This window comes from Neophocaena asiaeorientalis, unplaced genomic scaffold (genome assembly GCF_003031525.2).
Source record: "Neophocaena asiaeorientalis asiaeorientalis breed wild unplaced genomic scaffold, Neophocaena_asiaeorientalis_V1.1 scaffold240, whole genome shotgun sequence".
Lineage (NCBI taxonomy): Eukaryota > Metazoa > Chordata > Mammalia > Artiodactyla > Phocoenidae > Neophocaena > Neophocaena asiaeorientalis.
In genome coordinates, this window is record NW_020185331.1 from 6321394 (window position 1) to 6340542 (window position 19149).

A 19149-nucleotide genomic window follows, 5' to 3' on the forward strand; every position below is an offset into this window, starting at 1 on the left:
GACAATGGCCTTCAAAATCAGGGGCTTCCGATCCCCTGGGGGTTGTTAACACGCAGATTGCTAGGCCCGCCTGGCCCAGAATTTCTGGTGTAGTAGTCAGCCTTTTCTTGGCCTACCGAATGTCCCTCTTCAGGGTGTCCCCCATCCCATTAGTGAGGCCATGAAAAGCTTACCTGGGAGGAAGGGGATGATTCTCTGCTTGGGGTCCTTCTGGCCACCTTCGATGGGAAACTTATCCAAAAGCTGCATCTGAGGAGCCAGACAGAGGAACAGGATTCAGAAGACTGGAACGGTCCCTTCCCCACTCCGCTCCACTGCTCCAAGGCCCCACTGTCCTCACACGGATGAGCAACGCCTCAAATCCCTCATTTCACAGACAATTAACAAACCACATGGGGCATGAGTGGGAGGATGCCAGAGCTCTCTACGCATCAAAGGGAGAGTCTGAACAATCTCAAGGAGGCCTGAGGGTGTACAGGGAGGTGTCCAGACGTGACCCGGAGTGAGGCCAGGGTAGGAACCAGCAAGATTTCAGGCCAGGCTGCAGATGGGGTTTCCAGAGACTTCTCCGGACCCAGTTGTTTTCATACATCATATGCTGGGTGAGCCCTTCAGTCACCCGCCATCCTAATACCCCCCCCCCGGGGCCAGGATGGGGAAGGCCCCACCTGATGCTTCAGACAGACCACCCACCTTCTAGAACCGCTCTGCGGAAACAGACCCAGATGTTATTTTAATTGCAAAACCAAATCCAGCCCACTGCCCCCAACTGCTGGAAGACCCCCTCCTCCGTCTCCTACATTCCCACCCTGAGAACCGCTGCTGTTTTTCCAGGGACAGACCCATTGGAAGAGTTTCCAGGATTCTGGAAGAACAGCTGTTTTTTCTTCTGCTCTTCTGGGCTGAAATTCTGTATAAACTGGAAAAACACACAGAAGACAGGAGGGACGAAGCCACAGCCCCTGTGCGTGTGTGTGGTTAGCCTCCCTTCCAAGGAGTGGGCGGGCAGGAGGTGGAGCAGAATGGAGAGTGGGATCTAGCCCTGCGGACCCAGCTGTGTGACCCTGGGCCGGGCTGCAAGCCTTCTCAGTTGGGCTTCAGGCGCCTCGTCAGTAATATGAGGAAGATCCGTCACATGACATCTGCAGTCCATTCCTTCTTCTGAATATTAATTAGTACTTGTTGAGCGTCTACTGAGAGCACTAAGAAAATAGCAGTAAAGAGAAGAGACGAAGTCCCTGCCCTCAGGGAGTTTACATTCTAGTTGGGGGGAGACACACAGTAAACAAATATGTACTGTGTTGGGGGGATACATGCTATGAAGAAAAATGAAGTAGGATAAGGTGGTGGGGCAGAACAGGAAGGAACAGTTATTTTATACAGAGTGGTGTGGAAGGCCTCACAAATCAATGGCAATTCGGCAGAGACCGGCAGGAGGTGAGGAAACGAGCCACAGTGGAGGGGGAGAACGTTCCGGGCAGGGGAAGGGCCAGTGGGGTGGAGGCTGGAGTCGAGGTATAGGCACTGAGATCCAGGTGGGGCCTGGAGCATGGAGAGGATGGCTCGAGCTACAGGGAAGTGACTGGGCCACGGCGAGGAAGCAGGGACACCAGTCAGAAGCCTATTTATTGGCTTGGACCGAAGTGCTGCCTTGGAGGTGGGGCAATGTGGTCCTGCGCTAGATTTGACACGTGTAGTGTATGTATGTGTGCACACGTGTGCATATTCCCATCTACCCCACGCACTCACCCAGCTCTACAGCATGATTTTAGGATCCGCTCTTGCACAATCAAGATCCAACACACCCAAGCTATTTACAGCCCACACGTGAAGGGCGGGTCATTGTCAGATTCCATTCAAAACAAGACAGTGACTGCACTGTTATTAATTTTCACTTCCCTGAACACAGTCTAACATTTAACAAAAGCTGGCTCATGAGTTTTCAAATCCCAATGTTATAAGTCCACCTCTCCAACCTTTAATAATTGCCTGCTATGTGTAAATATGGACAATGGGCCATAACACTATAAACCTGTACTTAGGATTTTTTTTTTTTTTTTTTTTTTTTGTGGTATGCGGGCCTCTCACTGTTGTGGCCTCTCCCGTTGAGGAGCACAGGCTCCGGATGCGCAGGCTCAGCGGCCATGGCTCACGGGCCCAGCCGCTCCGCGGCATGTGGGATCTTCCCGGACCGGGGCACGAACTTGTGTCCCCTGCATTGGCAGGCAGACTCTCAACCACTGAGCCACCAGGGAAGCCCAGGGTTTTTTTTAATCAATAGATTTTCAAATAAATTCTACATGGAGTAAAACTCTTATTTTCTCCTCTCCCCATTTTCCTCACCCATATTCTATTTTGTAAATTTTATTTCTATATTACATAAGTAATTCATGTTCATTGAGGGGAAAAACTAGAAATTACAGAAGCAGTAGGTGGTCAAAAGGAGAGCAAGAATCACTCATAATCCTTCCCCCCGAAAAAGAAGCATTAATATTGGGGATATATATCATTTCCAGATGTTCTCACATGCATGTAGATAAAATAAGCTCATCAAATACTCTCATTACAGTGTGTAATGACATCGTCCCACGTCAGTGACTACTTCCATATCGGCACTGTTTCTTTTTTTTATTTTAACTAGAGTTTTGCTCATTTATTCAAACAGTAGGCATCAGGGCAGGCTGTGGTAGAGGATGCAAAAATGGATCACATTGTTCTTGTCCTGGAAGATTTGTCAATTCAGGAACAGAGATGAGGTATCCAAAGACAATACAAGGTAGAAAGCGATAGGTGCCACAAGAGGGGTCTGTTCATTAGTTCATTATCCATTCATTCAAGGAATATTTGCTTCCTGTCCCACATCTCATCCCAAAGGGAATGAAAGATGAATTAGGCAGAGCCATTGCCCCTGGGGTAGTCACGAACTGAGGCAGGAGGCAGAGTCATGAACAAGTAACACTAATGACCTATGATAGATGCCAAACTAGCAGGGAGTTCTGGGCAAGGTGAATGTCCAACTCTGCCTGAGAATATCTGGGTGGACTTCACAGAGGAGGTGACAATTGAAGTCGATTTTAAGGAATGGATATGAATTCACCAGGAGACTGGATGAAGAAAGCATTTGAAGCTCAAGAACAGCTTATATCAAATCACAAACATGTGAGATGTTCTCCTGCTTAGGAAACATAAGAGCTTCAGTGTGGAGAGTTGGGGACACTTGTGGAAGACCAAGCTACAACGGTGGGTTGGGGTGAATTGTGGGGAGCCTTGTATGTCATCCCCCAAAGGTTTAGTTCCTTCTGTGGTCAATGAACAGCGACTGATCCATATCAGCATTCTTAATTGTGAGGCGGAATGTTTCAAGGTTTGAGTGGGTCATGGTCGATTTACCTAATCTCTACTGTTGGATATTCGCTACTACATGTAATATCAGAGTGAACACCCTTTCCATGTACCTATGAACCTTTCTTAACATTTTTTCTATTTTTTGTTTCATCTCACTGAAACCTATGCAAATTTATAGGTGCCTTAAATCTCTTCTGGAAGAAGATTGAAGATAAATACATGGATATAACTAATACGTGGAAGGCCAGGCCTGAGGCCTTGGAACAGCAGCTTCACAGGATTTCTGAGGAAGAACACAGAGATGATGAGGAGAAAGGCAGGCCCAGCTCATGCCCCGTGTAGAGTGATTTGCCCTCATCAGATCTCTTTTCTCCTGAAAGCAAGTGGCTTGCTGTGCCCGGCAAGCTGACAGACTTACCCAAATTGCCCTATTTCTTTGGGGCTGGCAGGAGTTAGGCTACAGAAACTTTAAGTTTCTGGGGTTTCCCTGGTGGTCCAGTGGTAAAGAATCCGCCTTCCAACGCAGGGGACGTGGGTTTGATCCCTGGTCGGGGAACTAAGATCCCACATGCTGCAGGGCAAATAAGCCTGCGTGCCACAACTACTGAGCCCACGTGCCACAACTACTGAACTTGCCTGCCTCAACGAGAGAGCCCGCGTGCTGCAAACTACAGAGCCCATGAGCCATGGAGCTCATGAGCCACAGCTAGAGAGAGAAGAACTCGTCCACCACAACTAAAGAGAAGCCCGCGTGCCACAATGAAGAGCCTGTGTGCTGCAATGACAGATCCCGCATGCCTCAACGAAGACCCCGTGTGCCACAACTAAGACCCGACTCAGCCAAAAAAATATATATACATATAATATATATATAAATCAATGGTAAGCCTTTAAAAAAAAAGTTATATAAAAAAAGAAACTTTAAGTTTCTTATCAGCTCTGACATACATTTGTTCTCTGACTCCTGAATTCCTTTTCAGACATAAGATTCTGAGATTCTCACTAACAGTGCATAGGGATGGTGGTGCCCAGAGAAGTGGACAGGGGCACGTAAGATTCATGCAGTCCTTCCTTTCCTCCCAAAACATTTGCTATGTGCCTTCTAGATGCCAGCCCTCTGTTAGGGGCTAGAAATCATTTAAACTGCTGGTCTATGGACCACAGTAGCAAAGCCCTAGAGCTGTCTCATATGGCAGTCACGACCCGCATGTGGCCCGTCGAAACAGAGACGTGCTGTAAGTTTAAAATATGCACCAGGTGTTGAAGACTTAGTACAAACCAAAAAAAGTGAAATATCTCATTAACAATTTTTGTATTGATTGCATGTTGGAATGATAATATTTTGGATATATCAGGTTAAGTAAAAATAATTTCACCTGTTTTATGTTTTTATGTAGCTACTAGAAGAATTTAAATTATATATATGGTTCATATTGTACTTCTATTGGGCAGGCTGCTCTAGAGCAAGATGGTTCTCAAAGTGTAGTTTTAAGTCTGCCCATACCTGACACCTTGGGGGAGGGGAGGTGTTTGTTAAAAATGCAGTTTCCTGGGCCCTACCCAGAAGTCTGTGAAGCTTTGTTTTTGTGCTAGAGACTGACAAGCAAGTTTTGGAGTGGCGGGGAATGGTGAGGCTATATGAAAAGGATTCTGTGGGACCTGAAGGGAGAGGTCAGGGAAGACTTCCTGTAGGAGGTGAAGCTAGCTCCGTCTTGGCGGAGTGGTGGTCACGTTCCCTGTACCTTCCCTGCCAAGAGCAGTCTGAACCTCTCCGTGGGTTCACGTGCCTCCTGGAAGGCAAGGGTCATCTGATAGCCCTGTGGATTTGAGTTTTTCCTCAAAAGGCCTTTTGAGGATGCTTTGCAGCTGGGCTCTCTCCCACCTCCTCCTTCTGTAACAGATATTCCTCTTCCCCCACCTGTGCCTTAGTCTGGGCCCCCTGAGGCCACGACAAGCCCATCTGCTAAAAGTACTGGGTCAGTGGACTCTCTCCAGAGCCGTGAGCGCCCAGCTGACCTGCCACCCTCCACCTTGAGCCTTCAGGCGCTGCTCTTAGCACACCTGTCACCTGATCCCCCCACTAGATAACAGGGAGGCTTCTGTCCTCCCTGTTATCTCCAGGGCCCACTGGCCACAGGAAGACGATGCACTGCTAACCAGATGTTGGTGACATTTTCTCTGCCCACCGGTGACATTTCAAAAAAAGCCGATCCCCTGGCTCCCAAATACAGGCGGCCGGCTGAGTTTACTCAGTCGGGGGGGCTCGCAAATCTGCCCCATTCAGCGAAGTGGCCCGTGCGCAGTATGGCAGAGTGGCAGGCGGTGGGATAAACCTATGCGGCCACGTGTGATACACAGTCCAAATGTCACCCCACCTGGGGGGCCAGGCAGGCCGCGAAGTGGGTTCTGTAACCTGGTGGGTGCCTAATTTGCAGGACTGGGTCTGATAGAGAAAAGTCACATGAAAGGCTGAGGGAAGCTGTCTGATGAAGAGGCTGCCCAGACCTTCCCTGAGGAGGAAGCCTGGGTGTGTGGGCAGTGAGGAAGGAAGCTCTGCCCCGCAGAGAATTCTGCTGCAGCCACATTTTCGGGCAGGAAGTGGATTCTCCTGTCACTCCAGCAAGGGCCTGAGTCGGGCTGCAGGAAAAGCAGGGCCCGTTGCCAGGGTCCTTCTTAGAGTGAGAGGCATTTGGCTAAGGGAGCCCTCGGCAAGCACGTCAGAACTCTGCAGCGTGTGGAGGACGCCAGGCTGTTTATCTAAGGGGTGGATAGTGCGAGAGATACAGGACAGCTCGGCTTCAAGAGCTGGCCCCAGCCAGAGAAAGCTGATTCGGCAGCTCTTCATGGGCAGGGCTGAGCTGCAATAAACACTGGGGAGAGAGAAGGGTGGACCCCGGGCCCAGCTGGGGCACATCTGTAACCCAAGAGGCCGACTCCTCGCCCTTCTGAGAGGGTGGAGTTCCCAGCAACTCCAGTTTTGGGGCCCCAATGCTTGTGACCATTTCCAGCTCAGGAACAAAGGGAACGTTAGTTACTACAAGAGGCTGGTGGGTTCCCTGATCTAGAGATTCCCCTTACAAAGAGGCAAGGTCACTCCATCTCCCTGAGAACTCTGAGAGATCACGGGAAACCACAGAATTGGTTTGTCCATCCTACTGACTTAGGGCTCACCAGGCCCTGTGTTAGATGCGGGGACACAGCAGGGAGAATCACGGAAACAGAGAGGGACAATAACGATACGTGTGACTTTTCTTAAAGTTCTCATCCTTTGTAGTCTGAAATGTACTTCCCCATTCCCTTTCTTCTTTGATGGCCTTATCAGGCAACATCTACTCTGGGAAGCCTTTGACTATCCCAGCCTAAGGTCACACCACCTCTCTTGGAATTCCAACAGCACTCCTGGTTGGTATCCCTATTTCAGTATTTCACATACTCTTTTGAAACCTTTTTGTACATGTTCATCTCATTGCCCACAAGAGGAGGCATCCTTCCCTTTGAATGGTCTTGGTGCCCTTGCAGAAAACCAGTTCAGGATAAATGTACGGATAAATTCCTGGACTCTCAATTCTATTCCTTTGATCTATATGTCTATCCTGGGTCTGTTGGATGCCATCTTGATTACTGTAGCTCTGTATAAGCTGTTTTCTTTTCTTTAATAGACTTTTTAAAGAGAAGTTTTAAGTTCACAGCAAAATTGAGCAGAGAGTACAGAGAGTTCTCATATACTCCCTGACCCCACACATTCCTGGTCTCCCCCCATCAACATCCCAAAGCAGAGCAGCACATTTACTGCAACTGATGAAGCTACGCTGACAGATAACTATCACCCAAAGTCCATAGTTTACATTAAGGTTCGTGTTTGGTATTGTACATTCTAGGGGTTTGGCCAAATGTATCACGTGTGTCCACCATGACAGTATCGCACAAGATAGTTTCACTGCCCTAAAAAATCTCTGTGTTCCACCTATTCGTCCTCTTCCCACTAACCTGAGCAACCACTGATACTTTACTATCTCCATAGTTCTGCCTTGACTAGAATATCATATAGCTGGAATCGTACAGTATGTAGCCTTTTCAAAATAGATTCTTTAACTTTCAAAATGCGCAATATGCATTTAAGGTTCCTCCATGTCTTTTCATGGCTTGATAGCTCACTTCTTTTTAGCACTGAATAATGTTCCATTATGTAGATGTGCTACAGCTTGTTTATCTATTCACCTACTGAAGGACATCTTGGTTGCATCCAAGTTTTGGCAATTATGAATAATGCTGTTGGAAACATCCATGTGCAGGTTTTCGTGTGGACATCGTTTTCAACTCACTTGTTTAAACACCAAGGAGGATGATTGCTTATGGTTAGAGTATGTTTAGTTTTGTAAAAAACTGCCAAACTGTCTTCCAAAGTGGCTGTACCGGGGCTTCCCTGGTGGCGCAGTGGTTAAGAATCCGCCTGCCAATGCAGGGGACACGGGTTCGAGCCTTGGTCCAGGAAGATCCCACATGCCACGGAGCAGCTAAGCCCATGCGCCACAACTACTGAGCCTGCGCACCACAAATACTGAGCCCACGTGCCACAATACTGAAGCCCGCGCGCCTAGCCTAGAGCCCGTGCTCTGCAACAAGAGAAGCCACCGCAATGAGAAGTCAGCACACCACAACGAAGAGTAGCCCACACTTGCCACAACTAGAGAAAAGCCCACGCGCAGCAATGACGACCTGATGCAGCCAAAATAAATAAATAAATTAATTAAAGTACAGCTAAGAACATAGTCATGATCTGTGTGAGAGGATTCACCATCATGTACCCTAGTCCCTAATGAAGTTATTTTTTATGTTCCATGGGCCTCTCAACCTTGCACATGTACCCAGCCCATGTGCTAGTTGCGCACCTCAGTCAGGGGTCATCATACCTTTGGGACCTAGTGATTCTCAGAATGGTGGCACAACTCTGAACTTTCCCATGAAGATATAAAAATAATAGATTTGGGAGTGACTGGACAGCACCTCTAAAACACTTATTAGCAGATCTTTTTTGGGGGAGGGGTTCAGCAGAATTCTCTGTTCAAATGAAATTTAATATCAAACTTCCATTCAAAATTTTTTTGGGTGTAGATATCCTATCATTCCAGAACAACTTGTTGAAAAGACTATTCTTTTCCCATTGAATTACATTAACTCCTTTGTCAAAAATAAATTAACTATGTATGTGTGGGTTCACTATTTCTGCACCCTCTGTGTTGTTCCACTGATAGATAGATATATCCTGACATAAACACCATCCTTTCTTGATTACTGTAGGTCTTTAGTTACATCTTAAAATCAAAATTTTTCTTCTTTTTCAAAACTCTTTTGGTCATTCTAGATCCCTTGCACTTTCAGACCCGGTTTAGAATGAAGTGGTTAATTTCTACATTAAAAGCCTCCTGGGATTTTTTTTTAATTGAGATTGCATGGACTCAATGGATCAATTTAGGGAGAGAAGCTACCTTAGCAATATTGAGACCTTCAATCCATGAACATGGTAAATCTTTCTGTTTAGTTAGACCTTTTAATTCACTCGGCAATGCATTCTAGTTTTCAATGTAGAGGTCTTACACATCTTTCATTGAATTCATTCGTGTTTTATGTGTTTTGAAGCTATTATTAATGGTGTTTTAAATCTTCATTTTCCAATTGTTTGCTGCTAGTATACAGAAATACAATTGGTTTTTGTATGTTGAATTTGTACCTGCAACTTTGTTAAAATTACTTATTAATTCTAGTAGGTATTTTTGTCTTTTGCAGATTTCTTAGTATTTTCTACATAGACAGTAATGTCAGAAAAAAAAGGTCATTATACATCTTCCTTTTTCCAATAAGTATGCCTTTTCTTTCCTTAGTTCACTAGCTAGAATGTCCAATACAATGTTGAAGAAAAGAGGTAAGAGAGAACATTCTTGCTTTATTCCAATTTTAAGAGCAAAGTATTCAGACTTTCACCAGGAACTATGATGATAGTGGTAGGTTTTATGCAGATGCTCAAGATGAGAAAGTCTCCTTTGATTTCTAGTTTACTGAGGATTAAAAGAAATTATTATTATAAACAGTGCTGAATTTTGTCAAATGCTTTTACTCAATCTACTGATGCATTTTTTCCTCCTATATTCTGTTAATGTGGTGAAACACACTGATTAGTTTTGAAATGTTGAACCAAGTTGAATTTTTGAGATAAATCCTACTTGGTTCTGGTGTATTATCCTATTTATATACTGCTAGACATGATTTGCTAATATTTTAATGAAAAATTTTGCATCCATGTTCATGGTATTCTGATATTTTCCTTTCTTATAATGTCCTCATCAGGTTTTGATATCAGGATTATGCTGATTTCACACAGTGAGTTGGAAACTATTCCTTCCTCCTGTGTGTAAGAATGGTATTATTTCATCCTTGAATGTTGGATAGAATTCACCAGCGAAACGATGTGGGTTTGGAGCTTTCCTTGCAGGAGGGTATTTGATTATGAATTCAACTTCTTTTTTTTTTGTGAGGTACGCAGGCCTCTCACTGTTGTGGCCTCTCCCGTTGCGGAGCACAGGCTCTGACATGCAGGTTCAGCGGCCATGGCTCACGGGCCCAGCCGCTCCGCGGCATGTGGGATCTTCCCGGACCGGGGCACGAACCCCTGTCCCCTGCATCGGCAGGCGGACTCTCAACCACTGCGCCACCTGGGAAGCCCCTCAACTTCTTTAATAGGTGTAAAGGCACTTAACATTTTTTTCTCCTTGAGTAAGCTTTGGAAAGTTGAGTTTTTCAAACAATTTGTCCATGTTGTCTTATTGAATTTATTGATAGAAAATTGTTACTAACACTTCCTTATTATTATTTTGCCTGAAGTAATTATCTTCTCTTTCTCCTGATATGGGTAATTTGTGTTTTCCCTCTTTCTCTCTTTGGTTATTCTTAGTAGGAGTTTATCAATTTTATCAATCTTTTCAAACAGCCAACGTTTGGTTCTGTCAGTTTTCTTTACTGTTTTCTGCTTTTTACGTTATTGTTTCTGTTCTCATAATTTCTTTCCTTCTTAATTTAGGCTTAGGGGTTTTTTTCCTTAAAGTGAAAATTTAGATTATTGATTTTAAACCTTCTTTTAAAATTTAGGCATGTAATGATATACTTTTCTCTCTCAACAGCGCTTTAGCAGTGACCCGCAAATTTTCACATGCTGCATTTTCACTATGTTCAACGCTCAAAAAAAATTTTTTTAATTCCATTTGTGATTTCTTCTATGGATGCAAAGACCCCCAAAATTCAACTCCAAAGACAAGAAACATAAAGAAGTCTATACCAAGGCACATCATAAGCAGGTTACTCAAAATCAGTAAGAAAGAAAAAAATCTTAAAAGCAGCCATAGGAAAAAGACACTTTTACATTCAGAGGAACAAAGACAATGATGACGGCAGATTTCCTGTTGGAAAAAAATGCAAACAAGAAGACAGGGGAAAGGCTTATGCTGCCTGTGGGGCCCTGAAGATCCTCTACCTTGACCCCAACCACAATTCTGCTTCACATTAGTGAACCTCAGCTATGAATCAAGTCCAGCCAGGTCCTCCACATCCACATTACATGAATCTCTTCATCTATCAGTTGGTGATCAAATAATTTATCATCCAAATTGGGAAACTACTGAGAGTGAAAGGGAGGGCTGGTAATAATTCCATCAGGATAAAAGGTACAAAACAGGACTTCCAGGACTGTATTGGTTAATGGGGTCATGTGGTTACCCTAACTATGAGTTCCCAGCACCTAGCACAGGTCCTGGCATAAAACAGGTGCTCAATAAATGTCTGATGGTGAAAATAACATTTACTGAGAAAATAGTTTGTGTTAGGCACTGGCTTATCTCAATTAATTCTCATATCAACTCTTTAAAGTAGGTACTATTAATACCCTATTTTCCAGAGAAAGAAACCAACACACAGAGAGATTAAATAACTTGGCCACACAATCAAGGTGTGGAACTGGGATTCAAACCCAGGTAATCTGGCTCCAGACCCTGGTCTCTTGACTACCACAGTCTGAATGAATAAAATGAATGAAAGAAATTATACCATTAGGGTTACATTTCTATTAAATTTCATTCAAGGTGTAAGAATGGTGTATCACTAGACAATCTATTAATGTAATTTAGCACATTATCAAATAAAGGATAAAAACTATATGATCATTCTCACACAGGCAGATGAAGTATTTGATAAAACTCAACACCTATTTATGATTTTTAAAAAATTTAGCAAACAAGAAATAGGAGTAAACTTTCTTAATCTGAAAATGTTTAGCCATAGCAAACCTCAGTGAAGAAACACTGGAACAAAACAAGGATGCTGCCCGCTGTCACTACTTCCATCCATTATTGTATTAATGATGCTTCCCAAGGTATTAACACAAGAGAAAGAAATGAAAGGCATAAAGACAGAAGGAAAAAAAAGTCAGTATTCACAACCAATAGCAAGTTATGTACAGAATCAAAGAGAACCCTCAATTGTGGAGAAAAGGGAACCCTCCTACACTGTTGGTGGAAATGTAAATGGGTGCAGACACTATGGAAAATAATATGGATGTTCCTTAAAAAAAAAAAAATAGAGTTACCATAAGATCCAGCAATTCCATTCTGGGTATATAGCCGGAAAAGACGAAAACTCTAATTCAAAAGGATACATGCACCCCAATGTTCACTGCAGCACTGTTTACAATAGCCAAGACATGGAAGCAACCTAAATGTCCATCAATAGATGAATGGATAAAGAAGGCTCCTGTGCTAGGAGCGTTCCTGCCCTCTCAGAGCCGAGATCTCATGATGAAGGAGACCCGAGGGTGGGATGGGTCACACGCTCACAAGTGCCCTGGCCTCTGCACCCACCATGACCAACCAGGTAGAGACAAGTGACTAGCAGGGGCTGAGCACTCAAAAAAGATCAGTGAATTGATCCTCCCCTGCCTGCCTCTCAGGGCTATTAAGAGAATCAAAGAGGATTAGAATATTGAGCAATGATTGAGGCAAAAATTGAGGAATTACTATGTGCTGCCCACAGGGTAGGTATGATTCGCCCTGTGTTTTATAGACGAGGAGGCGGGTACACAGAGAAGTTAGGTAACCTGCTCAACAACACAGAGCAAGGGAGTGAAGCTCAGGTCACACAGGGCTTCCCAAAATGATGCAATTCCCCCTTGAAGGCAGGGCAGTACAGACAGGGTCTCCCAAATATATGTACAAGCCCCTTTACCTACATGGTATCAATATCACTACTATGATTTATCTATTACTTTTCTTTGAGTCCCTTTCTGGAAAAACTTAAATACTTATTTTTGTTGATTATTAGTTTCCTATTACTGCTATAACAAATTACTATGGCTCGGTGCCTTAAAACAACACAAATTAATTTTCTTAGGGCACTGGAGGTCAGAAGTCCAAAAGGAGTCCTAAGGGACTAAAATTCCAGGTGTCAGCAGAGCCATTTCTTTCCTGAAGCTCTGGGGGAGACTTGGTTTCCTTGCCATTTTCAGCTTCCAGAGGCCACCCATACTCCTTGGCTCGTGGCCCCCTCCTCCATCTTCAAAGCACATTAATCTCTGCTTCCATTGACTCTCTCATTGCTTCTCTGACTTTCCTGCCTCTTTCTTTTTTTTTTTTTCTGTACGCGGGCCTCTCACTGTTGTGGCCTCTCCCGTTGCGGAGCAACAGGCTCCGGACGCGCAGGCTCAGCGGCCATGGCTCACGGGCGCAGCTGCTCCGCGGTATGTGGGATCTTCCCGGACCGGGGAACGAACCCGTGTCCCCTGCAACGGCAGGCGGACTCTCAACCACTGCGCCACCAGGGAAGCCCTCCTGCCTCCTTCTTATAAGGGATCCTAGTGATCACATTAGGCTCACCTGGATAATCCAGGATAATCTCCCCTTTTTAAGATCCTTAATCAAATCTAAAAAGCCCCTTTCACCACATAAAGTCACAATCTCAGGTTCCAGGAATTAGAATGTGGATATCTCTGGCGGAGCATTATTCAGCCTATCAAAAGCCACATCCAAAGCAATAATATCTATGAAATCATAAGTGTATTGGTGTGTGTGTATACACACATTATATATACACATATTCTAACTGGGTTAATTTGCTAGGGTTGTCATAACAGAAGACCACAAACTGAATGGCTCACACAGTGGAAATATACTGTCTCACAGTTCTGGAGTCCAGAAGTCTGAGAACAAGGTGTTGGCAGGGTTGGTTCCTTCTGAGGTCTGTGAGGAAGAATCTGTTCCATGCCTCTCTCCTAGTTTCTGTGATTTGCTGGCAATGTTCAGTGTTCCTTGGCTTGTGGAAGCATCACCCTATCCCTGGCTTCATCTTCACATGGTGTTCTCCCCGTGTGCATGTCTGTGTCCAGATTTCTCCTTTTTATAAGGATATCAGTCACTGGATTAGGGGCCCACCAGTATGACCTCATCTTAACTAATTACATCTACAACAACCCTATTTCTAAATAAGGTCACATTCTGAGGTACTGGGGATTACAGCTTCAACATATGCGTTTGGGGGAAACATAAGACTTCAACCCCTAACACTGACACACACTGAAACAATACATCACTATTAAAAGATAAAGCATTTGCCCATATACCACCCAAAAGCCCCTTCCTGAACTCACAGCGGTGCCTGCACAACATTTTGGATAATGTGAATAATAATAAATGGTACATAGCTAGTCAGATCTGGATTCAAATCCAGTGTCCTCATCTGCGAAATGAGGACAGTGATAGAGCCTGCCTGATAGGATGAGTGAGAGGATTCAGTGAGATAACAGGTATAAAGTGCTTGGCACAGAGCCTGGCACAGACTAAGGGCCCCCACACGTGAGCTATTATTGTCACTGCGGTCATCAGTGTCACTCTTGCTATGGCACTAGCCTGCGTCCCCAGGGCCAGGGAAAGTGCTTGGGAACCTACAGCCCTGAGGTCAGAAAGGCAGGGAGACCATGAGGGACAGACTGGTCTGGGAGGTGCCTTGGCCAGGCCTGGCCCCGCTGTGAGTGTCGAGGGGCCCCGGGGGAGCCTCCCAGCTGGTGTTTGGGGGCTGGGCTTGGGGAGGAGGCCTCTGGCTTTCCCAGCAGCTCATCGGGTGTGTGGGAGCTGGCTGGGGCATGTGTGACACTAACGTGGTGGAGCCTGCAACACCCGCAGTGAGATGTAGAGGGAAGAAAGCAGGGATGTGCAGGATGGCCTTATCCCAGGGGACCTCCTCAAGCCTAGAAGGTGTCCAAACCAGTGGCTACCCTGCCTCCCCCTGAAACTGCCTAGGAGGCTCATTCCATACACCGCCCCCCCATCATGCAGACCCACACCTCTGGAGAAAGCACACTGGGTGGGAGTCAAGAGCGGAGGGCTCCAGTTCCAGCCTGCCAAGGCTTGCTAGGCAACTGGGGCAGGAGACTTGGCCTCTCTGAGTGGCAGTGGCCTCATCTGCGAAATACTGCTCCTGCCTCTGTGGGTGTTGAAGATCCAAGGAGAAGACACGTGAGAAAGTGCTACCAACTGCAAGATGCAATTATTCCTACGTAATTTCTCTGCGCCTCAGTCTGCTCATCTGTGAAACGGTGCCAAGCCTGTTTTTCTCCTCTCTGAGGGCTAATGCAAAGTTGAAAAGAGAAAATGTACACGTAAAGCGCTTTAAAGCACGCCAGGCGTGGAGGGAGCCATCAGAAGCAGTCACCTCTCTTAGCACTGTTTTACCATTATTTTAGAACTCAGGTTAGTGATGGAATGCCTGGGCTCTGAAGTCAGAATTCCAGTTTATTCCCTCCTGGCTATGTGACCTTGGCCAAGTCACTTAACCTCTCTGGGATCCAGTTTTCTCATCCGTAAGGTGGCAGTGAGTGAGAACAGCCTCCCCATGGTGGTGTATGGATTGAATGAGATTACACAGGTAAGCAAGGTGCTTGGCTTACCTAAGTGCTTAATAAATGGGGTCACCTTTTTCAAGGTGAAGAGGCTCTGGTGGTATGTATCTTCCTATCTCCTGTATCTTGCCTCTCCCCTGCTTGGGAGCTACTGGAAGTTGCTAGTGACACCTGACTGTCAGGTGAAACTGGCAGAAGCCACACAGGCCCAGGGAGTTCCCATCAGGAGCGCTGCTGCAGCAGGTGACTTGGGTAGGTCACCTGCCCACCCTCCCACATCGTCCCCTGTCAGACACTTCGCAGCACAAGAGACCGAAACACACTTAAAACCTCTTTGAAGGTTCTGGTGAGGAGAGCACTAAGTACGTACCATCTCTGACGCTGCTGCAACCTGCCCCCATCTGATGGTTTCATTTCGGCTTCGAGCCCTTTGTTGGCTCTCTGCCTCCCATGGGACACAAGCCCATTCACGACCTCTGCCCCGACTGACCTCTGCAGTGGCATGTCCTGCCACTACTGCATGTCCCCACGTACTGCACAGGCTGCCTGCATCCTCCCTGGACATAACATGCTGTTCCACAGCTCTGTGCCTTCGCACATTCTGTTCCTTTTACTTGGCATGCCCCACCCCATGCGATCTCTTGCTGCCACCACCTCTGAGGCCTTTGCGCAGGTTTAGCCCTCATTGACTCCCTTCTCTACATTGCTTCTGTGGTTTGGTCACACTTCTAGAACTGCACTTACTACTATATCATAATTATTTGTTTACACACCTGCCTCCTTTCAAAAGCCTGTGAGCCTCTTGTAAGCAACTGTGTCTCAGTATGCCCAACGTCCATCACAGTGTCTGACATGTAGCTGGGCACACAGCTAGACTATATTTCCTAGCCTCCTTTGCTGGGAGGTGCAGTCATGTGACTGAATTCTGACCAATGGAATATGAGCAGGGGTGATGTGTGCCTCCTCCAGGCAACCCATAAAATCTCCCTGCAATCTTTCACGCTCTCTCTTCCCTCCCTTGCTGGGTGGAAACAGAGATTCATGCGGAATGGAGTCACCAGATGGGAGAGTCTGGGTTCCCTGAATGACTACCTGGAGTAGAGCTCTCTAGTAACTTGTTTTGGTCTATGACATGAGCAGGAATTAAACCTCTATTGTATTGAGTCCCTGAGAGTTTGTTACACAGCAATTAATCTGTCCTGACTAATACAAAGGAGCTCCTAGTCAAGGTCTGTTGAACCAAATTGAAAGAGGGAAGACAATCTAAAAGGCAGAACCCTCCATCCCGAGATCCAATCAAGTCAGGCATCACATTCCTACATGACTGAACTATTTCTAAAGCCAAGCCATCACCCCTCCTCCCCCTCCCCGTCCTATCCACCAAATCACACATACAGTATTTAGAATACCAAGTGTTCCCCTGGAAGGACTGAGAAGGGTGGGGTTGAGGACTTGCCAGATGACCCGTAAAAGTCAGCACAGGTGAATGAGCCCCAACCTGAGATCCTGGTTTCACAGGTTTGTAGAAGGCACACAGAGGCACAAGGTGGAATTGTAGGGAGGCGCCTCCTCCTACCCACACAGGAATCAACACCCCTGACACATGACCATTCAAGCTCACAGGAACACCTCCAATGACAGAGCATACCACCCCTCTGAGGCAGCCCGCACTACCCTTGGCAGCTTCTGGGAGGTGCTGGAACAGCGTTCCTCACCAGGCCAAATTCCCACCTGGTCACAAAGGGCCAGGGCCAAAGGGGAGAAAGATCACATTTGGACAGAAGGAAGAAAAAGAAAGGAACGGAGAAGGGCTTCAAATGTATCTTTCCAATGCTCTATGATGCCCTCACTACTCAAGGTGTGATCCTGAGACTAAGCATGTCATCACCCGAGAGTGTGGTGGAAATGCAAAATCCCAAGCCCCAGGCAGACCTGCTGGATCCGAGTCTGCATTTAACAAGATGCTAAGTAGTTCGTGTGCGCAGTAAAATTCTTTACTTCTATGCATAGACTCTTCTTTCATTAAAAAACGGTATATTTCTCCCAAGATAAAAATCTTCTTCTATAGCAATAATTATAAATATTTTACAGCAATATACAAAAACATTTTGTGTTAAGTAACACATGGTAAGAAAATTTCAAACAATATAGGAGAGTAAAAAATGGAAAATAAAATTTTCCCCTGGAACATATGACATGTATTCTTATGTCACTAAATTTGTGCTGTCCCAAAGAAAATGCTACTAAAAACAAGAAGGGAAAGACAGAAAGAGGTATTTCAAACCTCATCCTCATCCTCTCTTTATTAGAGCATAATTTTATCTTTTTTACAAAGATAATTAGCTATTTAATCATCTATTTCTTACAAATAAGAATATTTTCAAGGGGAAGATATTCTTGTTGGAGCCTGTGATTCAGGATAAGCACAGGATTAAGAATAGAGGAAACTTCCTTTTTTTTTCCTGATCTTCATAATAGGGTATTTTTCTGTTTTAAAGACAGACAACTATATTTAAAACAAAGCTTTATCTAGGAATAAATACTTTGCTAAATACTGGCTTGCATACATTGAATATATTGACCTACAGACCTGGTGAGCTACATCATAGAGTTCAACATAGAGAGGTCCAGAGCAAAACACAAGCCTGTCCCTCAGTCTTGAGGGATTTCAATGATGAGGAAGACAGCAGATGAGTGAGGCTGCCAGCAGAATGTATGTCTTGATCTCCTCTCTCTAGACAGATGCCCAGAGGTAGGAGGTGAATTTGACTGAAGCGGCTTGAAATGGCAGCGAGGAACTTGTTCCATAATCATATTTGGGAATCTAAATGGAGACTGTTTAACAGGATGGTTTCACACTCATTAGGAGACGCATGTTGGGAAACTATGCACCCATTATAGTTAGGCATAAGAAGGGCTTAAGTGCACCTAAGCTTCTCTTGGCTTCTATGAAGTATGAAGGGAATCACGTATCTGACTATCCCAGAGGAAAGGGGTTACAGAACACACTGAGTTGAGAGTGAACCAACAGAGCTGCCATGGATGCCACCACCATGATCGTGGTGGGAGGTGACAATACAACAAATACTACAGGGGAGACAACCTAGTACAGGGGCCGAGTGGAGGGGCTAGTCCAGTGGCCAAGACTCTAGGGGTTTTTTCACTGCCAGTGAGTGACTAGTTGCTTCCTAGTTGGCCAGAGTTAGATCACCAATTACCTACATTGTAATCTTTCTGTTGAAACAATGTGGTTTCTGTTTTTCTTATTAATCTGGCCCAAATGGATAACAATCATATTGTTTTGTTTTGTCTTGTTTTTAACATCCTTATTGGAGTGTAATTGTCGAAATAGCTCAGTTGGGAGACCTCTAGACTGAGGAAACTCTTTTTAATGAAAGAAGTGATAAAGTCTTATCGCAAAAGTCACGTGGTACAAGAGATGTTGTGGCCATCTTTGGAAATAATCAACCTGAAGCATCTATAAGAATTTTCAATCCAAAGACATATTCTTTTCATTATTAGAAAATTTGCTTTCATTAATTTCTCTCCCTCTCTGTTATATTCTGTTATATTTTCTGTTCTCTCAGGTAGGAGCTCCTGTTCAACAGATATTGAACCCCCTGGGTTGATCTTCTTTGTCTTAACTTTTCTTTCAAGTTCTGTTTTTTAATCTTTTAGAAGATTTCTTTATTTTTCCCCCAGAACCTCTATTGAATTTCTTATTTTGCAATGGCATTTCTAATTTCTCATAACTTTTAGTGTTCTTTGCATATTTTTCTCAGCATTGTATTCTTGTTTTCCAGATGCACCTCGTTCTCTAATATATGTATATATATATATATTTTTTTTTTTTTTTTTTTTTTGTGGCAGAGGGG

The 19149-nt window shown here is 44.9% G+C and overlaps 1 protein-coding gene across 2 annotated transcripts in view; it reads right to left on the minus strand.

Moving 5' to 3' along the window:
* Positions 1-19149, minus strand: part of SH3PXD2A (SH3 and PX domains 2A) — a 241972-nt gene that overhangs the window by 153702 nt on the left and 69121 nt on the right. For both annotated transcript variants that reach the window (XM_024734999.1, XM_024735003.1), the window contains exon 3: positions 174-249. In XM_024734999.1, coding sequence (XP_024590767.1) covers positions 174-249 — 76 coding nt within the window. The remainder of the gene's footprint in view (positions 1-173; positions 250-19149) is intronic.